At 41.2% G+C, this 19,272-nt stretch overlaps 1 protein-coding gene across 5 annotated transcripts in view; it reads left to right on the forward strand.

The window, feature by feature from the left end:
* The window catches only part of CNKSR2 (connector enhancer of kinase suppressor of Ras 2), a 212,211-nt gene that overhangs the window by 190,945 nt on the left and 1,994 nt on the right, over positions 1–19,272 (forward strand). For 3 of the 5 annotated variants that reach the window (XM_054059353.1, XM_054059361.1, XM_054059366.1), the window contains one exon: positions 16,267–16,463. The exons of 1 other annotated variant lie outside the window; for it this stretch is intronic. In XM_054059353.1, coding sequence (XP_053915328.1) covers positions 16,267–16,463 — 197 coding nt within the window. Of the gene's footprint in view, positions 1–3,963; positions 6,539–16,266; positions 16,464–19,272 lie in introns of those variants that run through there. One more of the 5 variants, XM_054059374.1, reaches the window with a different exon arrangement.

Below are 19,272 nucleotides of genomic sequence, written 5' to 3' on the forward strand. Positions count from 1 at the left end.
GAGGCTGCATTCTGTGTGTCATCAAAACCCTCTGTACTCAGGCAGTCTCATTGCCAGGCCCTATACCAGCTCCTTTCCATCTCTATGTGGCACCTGAGACTTGAGCAGTCCTGAAGGTATTAGGAGCTGTCATTGAGCAATGGACAATATGTGGATCAGCCTGCATTCCACAAAAGGACTCTCGTGTTGAGTAGTTTTGAGCCATTTCCCTAGTTAGAAGAACAATGTGTCTGCAACTAGGCTTAAAACAGAATCAGCCAGGTAGCAGTGTGTGATACATGGGGAGGGATTTCTTTTCTCTGGTGTTCACATTCATTCTTGCTCTGAGCCCGATTACTTATGCATAGTATTTACCTTTAGGTGAATAATACATAACTAGACATGTTTCATTATTGGACTAGATAATTAATAAGAGCTTCTAGTCAAAGTTCTGTATCTCATAAATATAGAGATATGTAGAAATATGTACACAAAATAGGATACAAATAAAGGAAGGTTTAGAGATTTAAAAGACAGCTACAGTTCTACTGAATGTCACTCTACATGAGAAGTCTGAAATTCCCTTTTCTAAAACTTCAATACTTATTTCAAAAGTGTTATTCAAACTAACCTTTCCCTGAAAAGCAAACTTACTGTAAACATACCATTTAATAATCAGGCATCTGGTAGTCTGTTTAGGCAAAATATGTAATGTGAACACTTATAAGAAAGTGTACTCTCAAGTGGCAGTGGTAAAATGTTATGCATTTTATTTAAAAACTCATCAAAGTGAAAACCCTAATTTAGATTATCTCTTATTAGTGATTGGCGGTGTGCCTTCATAATTCATAAACAGATCTCAAAGAGAAAAAGAAAGATTCACCTTCCATGCCCCTTTCCTTACATAGGACTTCTTGCGTGAAAGATTGTGACTCTCAAACATTTCTCTTTCTTCTCCCCTTTGCTTACATTTTTATTGGCTTTTGAGACATGGTGGCACGCCCAGAAAGGCCTGCAGAGCATTACTTTGTTCTTGCTTGGTGGGTTGGTCTCAGCCCTGATACATTGTATCTCCTCCACTTTCAATGGGAAAAGTACCTCCTATTGCTACAGGTTTGCTTGGAGATAAGATTCCTCCGGTCTTACGTGACCATATTGGCTGAAGAAATAGGCAGTGATTTATAGCAGGCACTTGGTTTCTGTAACCTCTCTGAGGAAGTCCTTTGCCATAAAGGTCTTCTCATAATGCAGATATAATTTGGTTGATAAATGCAGTAAGTTCACTTCATTATTTTCATAGGGTCGCATTCATTTTTTGTACATGAATGCTAGTTGGTTTATTTTTCAAAATGTTTGCAAGTCACTTGAGTTTCGTAAGTTGTCAATAAATATCCATCCATAAGCACATTACTTGTTCTTTGTTATTCGTACCTGTTCTCCTTTAAAACAAATATAAAAAACCTTATCTAGAAAGGGAATCAAATGCTGGAGATTTTTTATGTAAATCACTTCACTAATGCTAGCGATTCAGAAAGAAAAATATGGGTTTTATCATGATAAGGAAAAATAATTTACTATGAAAAAGCAGAATTTCTAAACTCCTAATGGGAATCTACACTAAAAGGAAATATTGTACAGTTTGTTACTATCGGTAAGAGTGATATAGTAAAATAATCTATTTAGAACCCCCCCCCCCCAAGTGCCTGTTAATTATATTCACCTTCAGATAAATAGGACAGCATATGCTACTACATATTTTAAGAGATCCTAATGAAAGTCTGTTCGTGGACGTTGTGACTAATCCAAACTGGGACAGCAAAGTATTACCAGTGTTTGATGATAGGCCTGTAATGGCCTCAGCAATGTTACTGAATAGCCTTTTCAAAACTGTGTCTTATTAGCAGAAGTTTGTCAGAAATAGTCATCTTCTAATGCAACATTTAGTTGGGTTTCAGGTGCATAAAAAAGGCCTGTCCCACCACCTATCGAAGGTAGAACAGCTGTTCCACAGACATGGAGGCGATGTCCCAGACAGCCTTGGCAGGGTATGTGAAAGAGCTGGGTGTAGACATTTGCTAGGTAACAAATACCTTAACTTCAATAACTCTCCTTTATTTCATAGCCACCTTGTTTCACCAAAAGAGAAGTTTCTTTTGCCAAAGCCTCACCTTTGAAACCAAACTTGCAGAGTTTTTAGAGATAAAGTTACATGAACAACATCCACAAGACAGCAGGATCCCCTGGAGCTGCAGAAGTGATACATATGAGGCGGCAGTATCCTCTTTTACTAATGCCTTTTTCCAAACAAATCGAAGACTCTTATTTTAAATGCTGTGACAGGATGTAATATAAAAAATATTCTCTCTTGCAATCTACTGAAGTCTCTCTTCCCTCAGTCCCATGAGTCATGAAATGTGCTGGTTGGCCTTTTGTTTGTGAGGGGCTTGGGGTTTGTTTTTAGGGGTGGTTGGTTTGTTTCTTTTTTTTTTAATTTTGGTTGTAGAATCAAATGTTCCTGATTTTAAACAATAAGTTATGTAAAAGTTTCTCTCAACTGCTATACTTAGGATTTAGTTATATAAACTGTTTTCCTCTCCCTTCTTCTTCCTCCTCTCCCTGTTGACGCACAGAGTTCCCGGGATATCTCATCAGTGGAGGAGAGGCTGAACTCGGTTTGAGTTCCATGTAGCATTGCTCACCCTCTGCCTCTCTGGAAACTCATTTTACAATTGCTGCCGTGGGTGGAGTAAATGACACTGATGTTTCCATCTGGGATTCTTTCCACCTTGTGCCTTCTGTCACTGAGACATTTCTTTCCTGCTTTCTCAGACCTTTTGTGATATGCTCAAGAGTAAAAATGGCAATGCTTGATATTTCACTTCCTTTTTCATTCTGTATTTGGAAAAAAAAGTAGAATTATATTTAACAAGGGACAAACAAGTCTCACTAGTTAAATTGAATTGAATTTGTACATCCTTACAATCTGCACAGTTGAACTCTTTCCCAAAGTGTTTTTTTAAGAACAACACATCCCCCAGCTTTTCATATCTGGCATCTAAAACTGCAATGGATTTCAAGATTAAGTGAAAGTTTTGGTTTTTGTTACAAGTGTAGTAGACAGTAGAATAGGGTATGGACTGAGCAGCTGGATTTTTCAAGCTGCCCTCTGTGCAGAGTCTGTACATCCACAACAGAAACTCTAAACAACTTAGCTTTATGCCGTTTATTCCACCTCTGTCTTCCTCTTTTCTTTGCTAACACGAGTCCACAAAGATTCTGGAGTTCACAAGCACAAGCTTTTGGATGTATGTAATATCAGTGTGGTTTCAAAGTCACGTGATTTCCTAGATCCATATCTTATCCTTCGCCCGACATTGCACAATGCTGGGTTGTCAGCTAGGGTAACAAAAGGAGCCAGATTGTATTGTGCCACCTCTTTTCTATTTCATCTATAAATTGCTGGCAGGATATTTTTCTGTGTTCATAGCACGTTTGGTGGATTTGGGGCACATTCTTTGCTTTCTTTCTCCTCATTCATGTGGCCCTTTTTCAGTGCTTCCAAATGAGCTAATGTCTTCTTAACATAGAGGAAACCAACCCGAGTTGGTTAGGATGTGTATTGTTCTCTTGTTTTATTTGTGTTGTTTGTTTTCATTTTGTAGTTGGTGTTTGTTCGGTTCTTTTTTTTTTTTTTAAGCATATCCATGAAGAGAGAATGTATAACATTCTGCCCTAAATACCTCTTTTGCATAAGGGATGCATATTTTAATGGAGCAAGGTGTAACAGCAGAACAGTGCCGTGTCTCTGTCCTCATGAGCATCACTGCATGCAGATGAGAAAAGCTCTGTAGTGCTGCACCTGTATGCCAGATTTGCTATTTGCTCTTGTTTGCATGATAGTATTTCTAATATACTAATATGATATGGTACTAATGGCACATCACAGTTCTTTCAACATATTGTATCACTGCTTTATCATATTAGGCTAATACACTGCGAGAGTTGATAGCACCTCTCCATGTCAAATGGGATCCACTTCTCTTGGCACTGAACCGATTGGACTCAAAGGTTGATAAACTTATCATTAGAGAATTGGCACGACGGAGACTCAACTTCAGCCTCTTGCAAGCAACCTTATGGCCTCCGTTCAGAAAGTCAGTTCTTCTTGAATAACTTTGATGTTTATAACAGAGAACAGACCTCTTAAAGCATAGACAACCACATGCCTGGATATGAGGCCTCCAGGAAGGTGTCAAAGGGCATGACCAGTCTTTTGAAGAATGCACCCTTTCCACAATGGGACTAGGCACAAAGTCAGATCCAGTCTACATGGAGCACATTTGCAGAAAATACTGCCCCCTGCATGGGAGAACGGAAGGGGAAGAGGGTCTTGACAGGGGAAGGGCTTTGATGTCACTCAGTTTTGTTCTGCAGACCTGGAGGAATTAAAGAGGGATTCAGCCATGGTAACTGTTAAATCCTGTTGCTTGTACTGAACTCCAGTGAACCTGTTCAGGCCAACCAGACAGAGTCATATCTTTTAAGTGTGCTTCACATTAGTGAAGGAAGTCACCTTACTATGTCATGCTAAACTAAGCGTATTCTGTCAAGTGGAGGTATGTACAGACCTTTCGGAGATTTCCATTTATCTAGTGCTTTGTAATGCACTATCAGAGGGTACACTGGCACTCGTTTGGATGATGACGGAGAAGATACCTCACACTGAGATTTATTAGACTCTGCAGATAAACTCTTCAGTTCCTCTTTATCTTCTAGAACTTAAACATGTGAGTGATTCTGCCTTGCCAAGCAGGCACCAAGTATTGTCTGTATAACTCCCAGACTCCAGAGGGCTGTTTTGGGGCCAGTATTTGTCTGGATGTCACTCTAAGTAGATTCAGATATTGTATTTATCATTCTGTTCTGAGTCCCCTATGGGTTGATGTTTGCCTCTATCTCTGTGGTTAGAATGTGGATTTTACTTAATATATTTGGCTAAGGGTGTATTGTAATAATGTTAATGCTAACTACTTGATATTTCATACTATCTTATGGGGAGATACTTTTAAAAATGTATTTTGAAATGTTTTCTTTCTGTTTGCTCAATGTATGGTATTGCATTATGTTAATACCAATAAAATTATATAGAGAGAGATATATATTTCCCTTTTATAAAGAAGTAAATTATGCTTTTTTGCCTCACAAACAGGAAATGTGCAGTGAATAAAATTACATCATTCTGCCTTACAGCAGGTGACAAAGCTTATAATAGTTTTAATATTCTTTTTTTGAAAAATAAAAAGTATAGTATGACATAAACTACTTGGAAATTCATCAAAATGCATGTTTTGTGTTTCTGCTCAATGGGACTGTCACAATTCAGCCTAAATATTTAGCAGTGTTGTTTTGGCATCTTTAATTTTTTCCAATCAAAAACATACACTGTATTGCTATTATTGATTACAAAACTGTTCTGCCATAAATTTTTGCCTGTTGGCCAAATAGACAAATCCACTGAGTTTTTATGACTCTCTTGTCTGTAGAAATTGATTTTAAAATTTAATTCAGTGCTCTTTCCAACACTTGGCAAAGGCGGAATTTATTTTTTATATAAGGTTGCCTTTGAAGTACCTGCCTCTGCCAGGGCAAATAAATCACTGCTAAGTACATAAAGATTGTGCGACCTGAAGGATATATCGTTAAAGCCTTGTGGGAATTGCCTGCAACCCCTGCCAGTCCTTTACATTCTGTCATTAAATTCCATAATTAGTTAGAGGTGAAATGTTTTGGAAATGAATTAGAGAAGCAGAAGCAAAGATGTGACTCTAAAATGTCCTTTGGCTGCCATTTGGGGTTACGCTGATGGCTTACTTGCTGCTCATAGCCATAAGCCAACGTATATCTGTACTGATATTAATTAGATTGTCTTCAGCTTCTTCTCTTTCTTTTCCCTGCCCTTTCTAACATATTGTATGGAGTATCTTTGTTTTGCAGAGGCATTCAGAAGGGCTGTAATTAGCGGTCCCTGGCATTTAATTGCATACACATTTGTTAAATATTTTTCTGTATGCCTTAAAATAAAGTATAGAAAATGGCAGTAAATGTTTCTTTAATGAAGGAATTTGATTTATTCATGAAGTCAGGACTATTTGAAGGTGTTATTTTGGGCTTAATAAAGGAAATAAGCCAGCAAATTTTCAGTTTTGCCTTTGCGTAACCGTTGTCTGTCAGGGCTGATGTTCATTTCCTTTCTCTTGTTTCTTTTGTGCACAAACACATTCTGCCCAATGGATGGGGAATGGACCTTTCTTCTGTGACAACTGTCATGCCAGTTTTGAGAGCTGACTTTATGTTAAGGTGCATACATGTTCACAAGTTCATTGTGACATCTGATGACATGAATAATGTCTATAAAAGCTGCACAGTACTGCATTTCTTTCGTCACGGTAATAGTTTCTGTTGTCAAAGGTAATTTGGACTCTGTGCAGTGCTTACAGACCATGGTGGTAAAATGGACATTCGGCAGCTGACAGGGGCGCTTAAAATTTGACAGCATTGTGCCCTACAAAAACAACATTCAAATCAAGGTGCAGATTAATTAGTCTCGGATCTAATCAGTGCAGCTATCATAACGTGTGCAATTATAAATCCAATAATAAATCTGAATATCTGAATAAATATGACATCTTCTGGGATAATGTTTTCAGAAGTGTTTTAGACCCCTTTCCTAAATGCCTTGGGAAGTGCTTCCCCCACAGACTGCAGTGAAATGCTGAGGTAACGTGAGATGGCTACTCAATTATTCTGGCTCCCGCCCACACTAATTTGCCACTTTTCTTTCATGTTTAAAGTAGGATTGCAAATTCCTAAGTGATGCAAGTGCTTTCAAAAATTTCACTCTTGGTGGCACATTTTCATATAAATAAGCAAACCTGGGATGTGGCCTGAAGTAGAGTTCATTTTCTTGGTGGATCTTGCTCACCAGCAATACATACCCCTTCCGTTCAGGCTTGATTTCAGGTACCAAGCCCTTAAACCTTGACAGGCATCACTGTTGCACAAGCCAAGCGTGACTGTGGCTTGATTCTGACTGGTGAGTAATGTCGCTGGGTCCATATCATTTGTCACTTAACCTTTCACAACTTCGTGTGCTGTAACAGCTTAGCTTTGTGAAAAAATATTTTCCTGAAGGAGTAATTGCTTCCATATATTGCTTGCAAGATGTATCTGTAGGGACCTTCTCATCTTGTCTAAAAGTCACAGCATCCCCAGACGTATGGCAGTTTACCCAGCTTGCTTCAGCTCCTGGCTTACTTTGTGAATATGAGAAGTTATTCATTGTTTCCAAACTGCAAGGACTGAGGGGAAGTCTATCGTTGAAATTTGATTGCTCTATTTATTTCACCTCAGTGTTGGTAGTTTGTGGTAAAATGAAACAACACATATCAATATGTGGCACAGAAAAATGTCAGGATATCCTATTTCATTGTGTTAAAATTCTCCCAAAGAGTCACTAAAATTTATTTGGCAGATAAAGGTAAAAATGATGCCTTCATAGGCAACTTATTGAGTAGAGTACTATGTTCAGATACCAAAGGATGTAATTATAACACTGATGCCAAAACGTTCTGCCATTGATCAGAGTTCCCTGTTACTTTAGGAAGCTTTGGAGCTATTTCATCTTCACTCTTATGCTCTCTCTGAAATCATAGCCCACCTATATAACCTCATGAAACAGCAGGGCTGGGAGCAAATGAGGAGCTTCTTCTGATGCTCATTCAAGGTGTGTAAAAGCAGCATGAACAGTGTGAGCTAATTATTCCCTGTGTCTGTGTTTTCCTTTCTCACTAACATATTAACACATTTGCTGGCACCTGTACTTGATTGCTAAGTGGATGTTGAAAATGCCTAAATGTTGCTGTCGGCGAAACAATGCTGGTCTGCAGGGAGGAACTTTGAGGATTTAATTATTTTTTTTTAATGCCAAGTTTAGTGTCAGCTGTTTTTAATAAGCCATTCCAGTTGAATGGAAAGCTGAAGAGAAGTAATTCATGTGGACATGAGATTTCTAGTAGGACCAGCTCACGTGTCCCATGGAGGCTAGACTTGCTTCAGCCTGCCAGCTCACAAAGTGCAGTCTGAAAGGACAGTGGTAGCCTACAAGGCCGTGACAAGGTGTATGCATTTATCATTCAAATATCACCAGCAAGGTGACCTCAGAGGAAGATAGATTTACAGGGATCTACTGATTCAAGAAGAAAACCGTTAGTGTCATAAATAGTTCACAAGAAGAATTAGACCTTTGGTGCCTCATCTCTCAGGCTTTACAAAGGCTAGGGTCAGATCTTTTAAAGGCAGTTATGGTACATAAATGCTTCTGATTGAACTTGTTTGTAGTGGAAAATGCCTGAAATACCCTTGGAGATCTGTCCTACGAGAGATAAGTTTTCCACTTTCCTGCACAATTCACATTATTTCAAGAAACCAGTTTATGCTCATGCATGTGAGAGGAGAGGCAGCCTCATACCGTCAGGTGGAAACATCCAGCATATTGCAGAGCTCTGTTGTGTTGATGGTTTAGTGAACACCCTCTCTAGGAAATATCTATTTTGCCTGCAGGCTTACATAGTAGGAGAGAATGGAAACTATGTACAATTATCTGGTAATCCTAAAATGCTTCCTCTTTAGAGGAAAGAATGGTATAAAATGCAAATTTAATGCTCATTCGCTAATCCTCCAGCCACTCATGTTTTGCTAAACACACATATCAAGGCTTGTTTTTAAACACTGTTTCTGCTTTCTTTGACCTAACACTTTGGGGGTAAATCTTTCACTTTCAAGTACACGGGGTCAGAAAGGATGGAGGATTACACAAATCGGAAAAGGGCAGGCAAAGGGAAGGAATAACAGAGAGAAAGGTTGCAAAAGGTCAGGTGCTGCACAAGAATCCTCAAGCTTTTCTTAAGCCTGCTTAAATTTCTTTTCACTCATGGAGTGCTCTCGTGTGTGTATGTATGCACATACATATATAGATGCACAAGCATACTCGCATGCCCAGTCAGGCCTTGATTTTGCCATAATGTGGTGTAGGAGATTACACAGGTTTCCGTTTGTCCCTTATCAGGGAAATCTGTTCCTTATTACCCAGAGCATCCATGTAGACCTGAACTGCATCTTATTGCACCTCCTGCATGTTGCACCACGCAGGTACAAACACTGTGTTGCTTCTTCCTTTTCTTAGTAATCAGAGGTGTGACTTGCAGCATTCTTCTGCTGGGAGCTGATTTTCTGTGTCACCATGGCTCCCTAGTACCTGCCCAGGGGTGACCTCGTACACAGCACACAGATGTGCAAACACCATCTCCTCGTAAAACTTTATCTTTCTTTGGTTTTACTATTTCTTTCCTTTTAGCTTATAGTCTGGAGAGAAAAGGAAATACGTAGCTTAGTCAGCCTGCCATTTAGCCAAATAGTGTAAAAAATAACTATAATTCTTGTTTCTTTGCATCATAAGCAATTGGATATGCCTTTCATCTTGGGCGGTTTGGACTCTAATGAGTAACATGAACATCAGCAAAGATGGATTTAAGCCTTGCCCTGAGAAACCAACAATTTCTCCTCTCTCCTCCTCTCCAACACAGCTAAAACCCGTTACCAATCTCCTTCCAACCTTTTGCTTTCCCATTTTAAATATAGGAAGATCCCTTCTGTCTTTCTCCTAACAGAAAGTTACAAACCCAGCCAAGGCTGTTGGAGCCTGTGGCTGCATTACATCCCCTGCCCCTGCCTGCCTGTTAGCACACTTGGGCTGGCAGATAACCTGAACTGGTGCTCGATGGAATGCCACAGGAGGCCTCTCCTCCTCAGGGGATCAGCAGGCATCTGTCTACCACACTGCCTGCTAGTAAAACCATTGCACAATCAGGAGGGTTTTGATAGACCTGTTAATTAGACATGGCACAGCCAACATGGCATGGGAAGAGTGCAAAATGCTTTTTTGGTCCTGGGATTTTGTCACTTATTAGTTAGCTTGTGGCAGACAAGTTTCTCTGTTCCCAGCATAGATGCGTCAGAGTCAAGAAAGCAAAGGAAAATAAAGCCTGCCACCCAGAGATTTGTGCATCGGGGCCTGTTTTGTCTAGCTTGAGACCATTTCCAGTGGAGCATTTAGTGACTCTCGTGGAAAGTCTCTGGGAGGCTTTGGGTAGATGCCTCCCCTGTGCAAAAGGTGAAGCAGAAGGGTGTAACTCTCAAATTGGAAGCAAATCTTTGGGATTTCTTGGGGGGGCCATGCCATATGGCAGCTGTTTAGTAATGTCATTAGTGATGTATTCTAACAAAATTGCTTGCTTAAGATCCTGAGAAGGCTGACCTGAGCTAGTTCTTCTGCGAGAGAGAGTGAGATCACCAAAAGGGATGAAAATAGGAGTTTAAATTTCAGTGGAGCAGAGGATTTGAGTCTGACTGTGCCCTGTTCACCCTCTTAACAGCAGCTTGATTCTCTCACGGTGATAATTTTGTTCAAGTGTGGGGCTAATTGCAAGTAGGGGAGTGGGCGTGCGTGAGAGGAGTTGCATGGCAAAGGAAAGCTCGTCACTAAGCTGTAAAGGTAGCAAACAGCAGAGAGGATAATGGGAAAATAGAGAATGCCATCAGGGTGGCTGCAATGTCCATCAGTCAGGATAAAAAGTCTAAACATAATGGGATGAGTCTGTGTGGTGGTAGGAGGCGCTGGGAAAGTGGAAAGGGGCCTTAGAGGAGAGATTCAACCCTTGAAAAATCTGACCTTGTCAGCACAGTGGTGACAAAATTTGTGGTTAGTTGTGTTGTACTATCCTTGCAGGGGCAGTTATGTGGACTTGTAGCCTCAGACGCTGCACTGGTTCCTGTGATACCTCACTGAAAGAGGAAAACCATGCAAGCTTCAGGTGGCTTGAGCCACAAGAAAGTGGGAAAGGGAGTCACAGAAACACAGGAATCTCCACTGAAAATTACTAGAAGCTATTCCATGTATTTAGAGAAAATTTATGAGAAATGTTTGCCTGGAGATTCTGTGTGTCCAGAGAGTAATGTGTTAGCCAGCTGAGTTGCAACAATGCCCTTCTGCATAGCCCTAATACGAGGACAGGCTGAGAGAGTTGGGGTTGTTCAGCCTGGAGAAGTGAAGGCTCCAAGGAGACTTTAAGAGAGACCTTCCAGTATCTGAAGGGGGCCAAGAAAGCTGGGGAGGGACTGTTCACAAAGGCTTGTAGAGATAGGATGAGGGGCAATAGGTATAAAGTGGACAGAAGGAGATTTAGACTAGACGTAGGGAAGAATTTCTTCACAATGAGGGTGGTGAGGCACTAGCACAGGTTGCCCAGGGAAGCTGTGGATGCCCCATCCCTGGAGGTGTTCAAGGCCAGGCTGGATGGGGCTTTGGGCAGCCTGATCTAGTGGGAGGTGTCCCTGCCCATCGCAGGGTGATTGGAACTGGATGATCTTTAAGGTCCCATCCAACCCAAACTATTCTATGATTCTGTGAATTCAGTACTATCTTCCTGAATCATCAGCTTACAGGGACTGATCATCTCTTGATTTATGTAAATACCAATGTTAACTGTTTTTGTCTGGTTGCTTTTCACTCAATTGCCTGATGTTCTTAATTATTGCTCTTAGGATCTTGGTTTATAAGAGGGAAATAATATAAAGATGAATAGCCCAAGGGAGCCAGGAGGTGGTAACATTTAGAACATTATGGAGCTCAGGGCATGCTCTTTTCATCGACAACAGATGGCACAGTGTAGGAAATCCCACCTGTTTTTCGTGAATCCCAACAACCCAAACCAATCCTGACCTCATAGAGTTTCACCTACTAGCCAAAATCTCCAGCTCTCTCTCCTGAGAAAATGTAAAAATAGACACAAATATTTGCTGCATTTTAAGAAATGAGGGCAAAGTACAAAAAGTTCGGAAACTCTTCTTTGTGGAAAGCAGAATTATGAAAAATAATAACATGCTGTTTACTAGGCTGATGTATTCTTTACCTCCTGAATTTAATGCAAATGTCTTTGCACTCCCTTGAAGACAAAGCAGAAGCTTTGTTGTTATGAAATTTAGTACCTGTGTACTCTTGTATTTGGAAGGTATGGTTCTGAATTTATATCCTGTCTGCTGCAGACTTTATGCAGCTTCATTTCTGCTTTAAAGTTAAGAGAATTGTTCAGGCTTGGGTGGGTCGGGGGACAAAATTATTGCATCAGAGAAGAGACTCTCCTTTTTAACAGTACATAGAAACAACCACCTGACAGTGTATTCCGAGCAACCAGGGAGATACGACCCGTGACTCAGCAGCCAAGTGAGGGTGAAAAACAACCTACTGCATTGGCTGCTGTTCTGAGGTCATCTGCAAATCCCATTAGGTTGCATTTTCTACTTAAACGAGGCATTACCTAAGGCCTTATTCTTCCTTAAGGAGACAGCCCTGCTGTGAGAGCGTGACTTGCATACAAATCCACCAATTTGAAAAAAGAAAATATGCTTTAAGCTCAGCTGTATATATAATCAAGTACCTCAGATGCTTTGTGGTGCCAAGGGTTTCACCAACACCTACAGGAAATCAATCAAAGCCTATAGCAGAAGGGTGAGGGAGGGAAGGTTCGTGTATAATCTCGTTCCCGCCTACTGAGAGCTGTTGAGAGCAGCAGTACTGGAAAATATTAAGGGCTTGGGATGTGTTATCATGACGCCTGCTGCCCTCTCCCCCACCGTGGGTGGAATAAGGCAGCATCTTGCCCTCTTTGAGCTGCCCCAGCCTCAGCAGCAGCGAGACTTTTAGGGGAAGGCACCTGCTGTTATTCTTCCTTGCTCTTTCCTTTACAGCAAATGCCGGCCTCTTTTCTACATGCTGCTTATAGCTACAGCACCGAGGCGGTGACAGAGCGCGGGGGGGAGGCAGCTCCAACTGGGTGGAGGTGATGTGCCAATGTCTTTCAAAGACCTGCCATCAGTGCTCTGCTGCCTCATGTCCCTCCAATTCTACCTTGTCCACAGTGCCTCTGAGGCGGTGGCTGCCTGCCGGAGGAGGTGAGTGAGCCCTGAGGAGCACCAGCCGTGCAGACAGCCAGGCTGATGGCTCCGGGAGGGAAGGCAGTGCTAGCCCTCCAGCACAGCATTTGAACCCACACAGGCGTGTTGCCTTCGAGGTTCATTAAAGGCTCTTGTCATTCAGGATTGGAACCTCAGGGTCGAACCTGAATGTTGTTCTTTGCCATCATGGGGACCTTTGGTGTTTCAGGAGGCCATGGGTTTTTGATGGCAAGCCTGTACGTGGTGACTGGTTGCTGGTCCAGGCTCTAGATCATCCTGAAAAAGTAAATTCAGGTGACTTAGTTAAAGCACTGGCTCTCTTCTTTAGCAGACTTTCCCTCCACTAACCTCCTGAGGGTTCAACATGACAAGGACGCTGGCAAAAAGGAATCACAGGAAAGATCTTTTTTGCCTTGCATAAGAAGGGATAAGAGAAAGAGAAACACACATAAAATCCTCCCCTGTCAGACCAAGGTGTTTTTTTAACCTTTGCATTTTAGCATATCACTCCTGTTCCCCAGCAGACAGACTGGTGGATTTCAGTGTTCACCGATATGAACTGATAGAAAGATCCCAAACATCTGATTTTGTGGCTGCATAGACTTTTTAAGAAAGCATAAAAATCACAACTGCAGAGGATTTTAACAAATCTTCAAGTATTCAGCTACTGAATGTTTTGCCCTTTAACACTGTTGTGGTTTGTGCTAAATTAGATTCAATTTTGTGATTCTCACTCAATCTCATTTAAGTAACTACATCTTCTGAAAGCAAACTGCAGTTTATCTCCAGAAGGGATGACACAGGGCATTGTATACAGAAAGGCCAATGCTTTCACTTACTCCTATAGTAACCAAGGCCATCCTCAAGCTGGTGGAAAAGGGCTGCACCTGCAAGGAGGGGCAGACAGGACAGATGACCTTAAACGGACCAACAGAGTATTCCATCCCATATACATCATGCTTGGTATAAAATGAGAGATCACGAGGGTCTCATTCCTCTTCTGCAATGGCTGACATCCAGGAAGGACCTCATCTGCCTGTTGCTCCTGATCTCAGATCCATGCATTCCGGAATGCAGTTCCTGAGTCCAGCTGTCTCCTAGCCATGGACCCATTCCCTCATGTCTGCTCTACAGTATTTGTGGTGACGTATAGTCATCGAGGGGTGGGGCCTGGGTGCAATCGCATGCATTTGTATATATATTTTATTATTTTCTAATTATTTTCATCGTTACTGCTACTATTATTATTTCATTAAATTTGTAGCTTTAGTTTCCAACCTACAAGTTTTTTGCTCTCATTTTCCTTTCCTCTTTCCCTGGGGATGGGGTAAGAAAATTGAGAGTCAAGTTGCATGGTTTTAGCTGCCGAAATTAGCCGGGTCAGGGCTAAACTGTGACAAACACATTAGATGTTTTAATAAGAAAGAAATTGACAAGAAGGAGAAATGTATCTCATTTCTATTCTTCTTTAAGTTCTGGCTGCCCCTTACAGTGATGAACCTCGCTTTCCAAGTAGCGTAGCACACAACGGGAGGGTTTAAGGAACTTTGTACAGACTCACACCACCTCCATCAATAAAAAGCTTCTAGCATTTCTTCATTTCCAATCTCTTTAAAAAAAGAATGCGAGTTTTAAAAACAGCCACCCCTAAAAAGGACAAAGGAATAAACTGATGAGAGGTGCAGCTAGACTAGTTACTGACTGCAAAATTATTTGATTGTGTAAAGATCTATACAAATGCAAACACTTTTTGTGATGTGATGTGGAGACGCGGAGCTCTGCAGTTCTTACTTGAGCCTGAGGTGAGTAGTTGCCGTACTGCATAGTATAGACATTAATGGGAGGCTGCATCATCCAGCTCCTGGTGGTCCAGAAATGTCACTTCTAAACACCAGCGTTCCTCCCTGTTGGTTCTCAATAAAAAACATCTAAACACATGAGGAGTCTGAGGTGCAATACTTACGAGTACTTTAGCATGTGCCAAACTTTCAGCCAGTGCAGATGGTTATGTCTTGGTGCAGGGTCAGTCACAGGATAAAAGGGATGCTTGAAACCAAAGGGCTGTAGCCTTTCTATAAGAGCTTTCATGAAAGCATCCTGTGGTCATGAGGATGTTGTGCAAAAGAACCCATACACCACTGTGAAAGCCAAGACTGGATGAGAGAGTCGCAAGGGCTCTGAAGTCAGCTGGGAGGCTCTGTGTACAGGTGTGCGAGAGGCAGCAGGGATGGAGCTTGACTGCTTGCCCAGGGCTGTCCTGGCATCTCCTAGTCACCACTCAGCTAATACTGCAATTCACTGGAACGTTCTAAGTTTGAATGGAGTCATCAAACAGTTTCTTCCAGGGAAAACTGTGAGAAGTTGAAATATTTTGATGCTTTCTAAAGGATGCATTTCAGTACTCATATCAGAGTAACATTTCATCCCTAACCTTTGCTTAATTTGGCTTTTAGAGAAGCAAAATCTTTCTTTTTTTTATTTTTTCCTTTAAAATGCTCCCAGTACTAGTTAGAATAAATATTTTTAGACCTGTAATAAACAGATAAACCTATAATGCAAACAGCTCTGGTTTGGTTTGCTGTGCTGCTGTCACGATTGTGCTCTTATGCCCAGTCCATAGTCTGCTGCTGAACCTTCATGTAACAGTAGAGGTAAAAAGCACCACAACTGACAACATTACCGATCATGAAACAACACTCTTGAGTATCAAAGATAAGAGACAAAAGGAGTAGACCTTTCTAGGAAAGAAAACAACATGTCATTCCAATGCCACCATCACAAACATAATCTTGAACACTGTATCAGTGCTCTCAGCAAAGATCTGATCCCTGATCACCTTCCTTAACAGGATGCTTCTGGGGCTTCCTTTCCTTGTAATGCTGAATTCACTAGTATATTTAACTGCAATACTAGAGATGTGGTTTCTGACAGTATGTCACTACAATATTACTGCACCTTTCACTATTCCTCTTTTTTCCCCTTCTTTCTGTGGAAGTCAAGAATTTACATTCTGGAAAGTTTTTCTCCCCTTCTCCTAAAGGCAGTCACGGGACTTTTTTTCTGGAACTTAGCAGGCGTGAAATGTTCTCTTTGTGGTCTAGTTAAACCTGTTGCACGTTTTGTGAAGGTTTTTGATTGATCTTCCAGTAATTATGTTATTGATACATTGTTCCTTTCTCTATTTTTTTCCTCCTTTTTTTTTCCTTTTTCTCCTTACAGTTGAAACTATAGAGGAGAAAACAGCAGACTCCTTGCAAGATTTGTACAGAGCCTTGGAGCAGGCCAGTCTGTCTCCTTTAGGAGAACATCGGATTTCCACTAAGCTGGAGTATAAGAAATCTTTTATAAAGAGATGTAGTGATCCACTAGTCAATGAAAAACTGCACCAGCTGCGAATTCTGAAAAGCACTTTAAAGGTGAGATAAAAGAGGGAGGAAAAATTCTGCCCCAGGGTTGGATCAGACTGTATTGTATTTGGAGATTAATCATATGCAGCTGGACTCCAGGCTGAACCTAGTGTGCGAAACAAGCAAGGGAGACGTGGGAAAACGCTGTTCGCAAAGCAGAGAAAAATGGGACTTGGGAGAGCAGTTGAAGTGAGGAGATCAGATTTTATTTTTGCGCAGATAAAATCTCAGTTATCTTTTCTTCCTCTGGCTAGCTTAACAGAATTTAACACAAAATGATCAGAGGAGAACTTAATCCCCTTTTTCTCTCTTAACATTTTCATTTACCAAAACACATTTACTCTATAATTGCCAAAGTCTAAAGTTAAGTTAAGCCAGCCGTTCAGAAGGGAGCAGTAGCTTTTTCAACACTTGTTTTTTTTCTGAATGCTGAGTTTGTCCAAGACGAAACCACCTGTTTTCTGCATAAGCTGATCAGTATTTAATCATTAGGATTGATTAAATAAATAGATAGTGGCAATGATAGATTTGAAGATTTTTACTAATTATTATTCTAAATGGTCCACAGCTCATTTAGCCTCCCTATCAGCTTCCTTTTTTGTTATAGCAGTTTCAATACTGTCCTGATAGAGATTTCAGCAAACAATATGCTGGATTTCCCCAGAGACCCTGTTAACTATATTAAATGATCATATTTTAAGTCGCTACATAATCATACAGTGGATTTTGTAACAGCTTTCGTCAGAGGACTTTGTCAACATTAATTAATTTGGTTTTCCATCACCTAGAGAAGCATTTAAACAACAATTATTTTCACGCTGTAGGCCTCTGATCCTGAAAAAAAATCTTGTGCTTGCTTAACTTTCTGCACTGTATCATCTCATTGAAGACAACAAATACTTGTAGAATTATCTGGTTATTTGAGACTTTACAGGATCGGAGACTGCCAGGTAAGGTCAAGATACACGGGCTTTCCACATGACTTCTACAAGTGGGAAGCTGGAACAAAATCACAATATTCTCAGACATGCCAGGGTGTCAGGAGGTTCACATGGTATCTGTGCTTTTGCACCATGGCAGGATCACTGATACTAAAATTGTGGTTCAGTATCAGCAGCTTGCTGCCATACTTGTCTTTCTTGTTAGCATTTATTGATACCTGAGCTACAGTACACCAACGTCTTCCTACAAATGGAATTGCCTTCCTTCAGGAAATCCTCAAAACAGCACATCTCCTTGACCCTGCAGATGCTCATTTTCGTGCTTCTCTGGGACTTCTTTCTTTTGGACCACACAAACATTATTTGTTTATTTATTCTCTGTCCATGAGTTATATTTTCTAAACCTGTCACCATTCTTGTTTGGACCTTGATTAGTGCAAATCATTCTTAAAGTGCATGACACCGATAATTGAAAACGCAATGGCAGGAAGTACCAAAGATAGATAACTGCTGTTTCTTGCATAGGGCAACAGTGTAGGGTGACATGTTTTGCAGTGGCATCATCATAACTCATGACAAATTTCTAGCTCCGTTATAGCCCAGAGCTCCACTTCTGCCATACTACGGGTAGTCCTATCTACCGGTAGGTACTGCTGTTACCTTATCAGTTATTCTTTCTTTTTATCACTGCCTTTGATCTCTCCTTTCTGATTGCAGCCAGTTGCACTGACCTGTTGGAGTTGGTATTCTGAAGTCTTCTTCAATTTGTCCAAATTAATAGTAGCCTGAGACGACCCTCCAAATAGCTTCTAGCTCTTGTTGTCCACAGGCTCTCTGTTCCATCCTTAATGTAGTCCTTAATGAAATACCCCTCTGCTGTCTTTCTTGTGACAACACGAAACCATTCTCCTGCCAGCGAGTATGAGCTACCTGGCTGGTAAAGCAGATGTGGGGCTACCAGCCACAGTCTGTGAGAAGCAGGTTATAGTAGTTGAAGCAGAGATATAGTAATCAGCAGTTCCCATGGTTTAATTTCCACTGATCTTTTCTTGCACCTCCATTTCTGAAAAGGAGTATTCTAGAACATAGCACTAATTATCTGCTGTCTAGAAAGCATGAAAAATACCTTTCTACCTACTGCTTATGGGTGGCATCTATGGCCCTTCCAATCCTCTCCTATCAATGTGGGCTGACACGGCTTAATATGTTCTTTTAACATGCTCTACAGAAAGATTTCACAGACTCGTAGCATGGACATGGAAAATGTGAGTCAGCAATGAGCAATGAGTAGTGTGAAACCCATCTGGCGAGTAGGATAGGCGGGGCATTGCTGGTGACCATACCGTTCCTATGCAGAGGAGTAGTGCTGGAAACCTGTGTGTTAGCTGTGTTTCCAAGGCTTATGCTTGTTGCATCCAGCTTTCACCATTTGCGACGACCATGAGTGTCTATGGTTATGTCAGAGGCTTACTGTGATCCATACTGGCTGCCTGTCATCTCTTGATAAACTAATCACCAGCCCGTGATAATGATACAGCAACATTTCCTGCCTCAATGATAGGCAAGGAGGTACCAGCAGCTATGTTAGATTTCACCCATTTCTGCCTTCCCTTTGCCACTGCGGTGGTAGGAGGAGGTTGCAGCCAGTCAGCCCATCACATACACTGGATCTTTAATGAAGATGAGTTATCATTAACATGGGGGGCCTTGCACAAGCCTTTGCAATGTAGCACTCGGATATCCCCACGACAAGCCTGGTAAAAAAGGCTTAACTCTGCTGACGTGTGAGAGGCCATCTGTCTGCATCCCACGCACCCACGCAGTATTTCTTTTGCTGATCAAGAAGAGCTAACAGATGGTGCTTCATTGTGTGAAAA

Source organism: Cuculus canorus, chromosome 1 (genome assembly GCF_017976375.1).
Source record: "Cuculus canorus isolate bCucCan1 chromosome 1, bCucCan1.pri, whole genome shotgun sequence".
In the NCBI taxonomy this organism is placed as follows: Eukaryota; Metazoa; Chordata; class Aves; order Cuculiformes; family Cuculidae; genus Cuculus; species Cuculus canorus.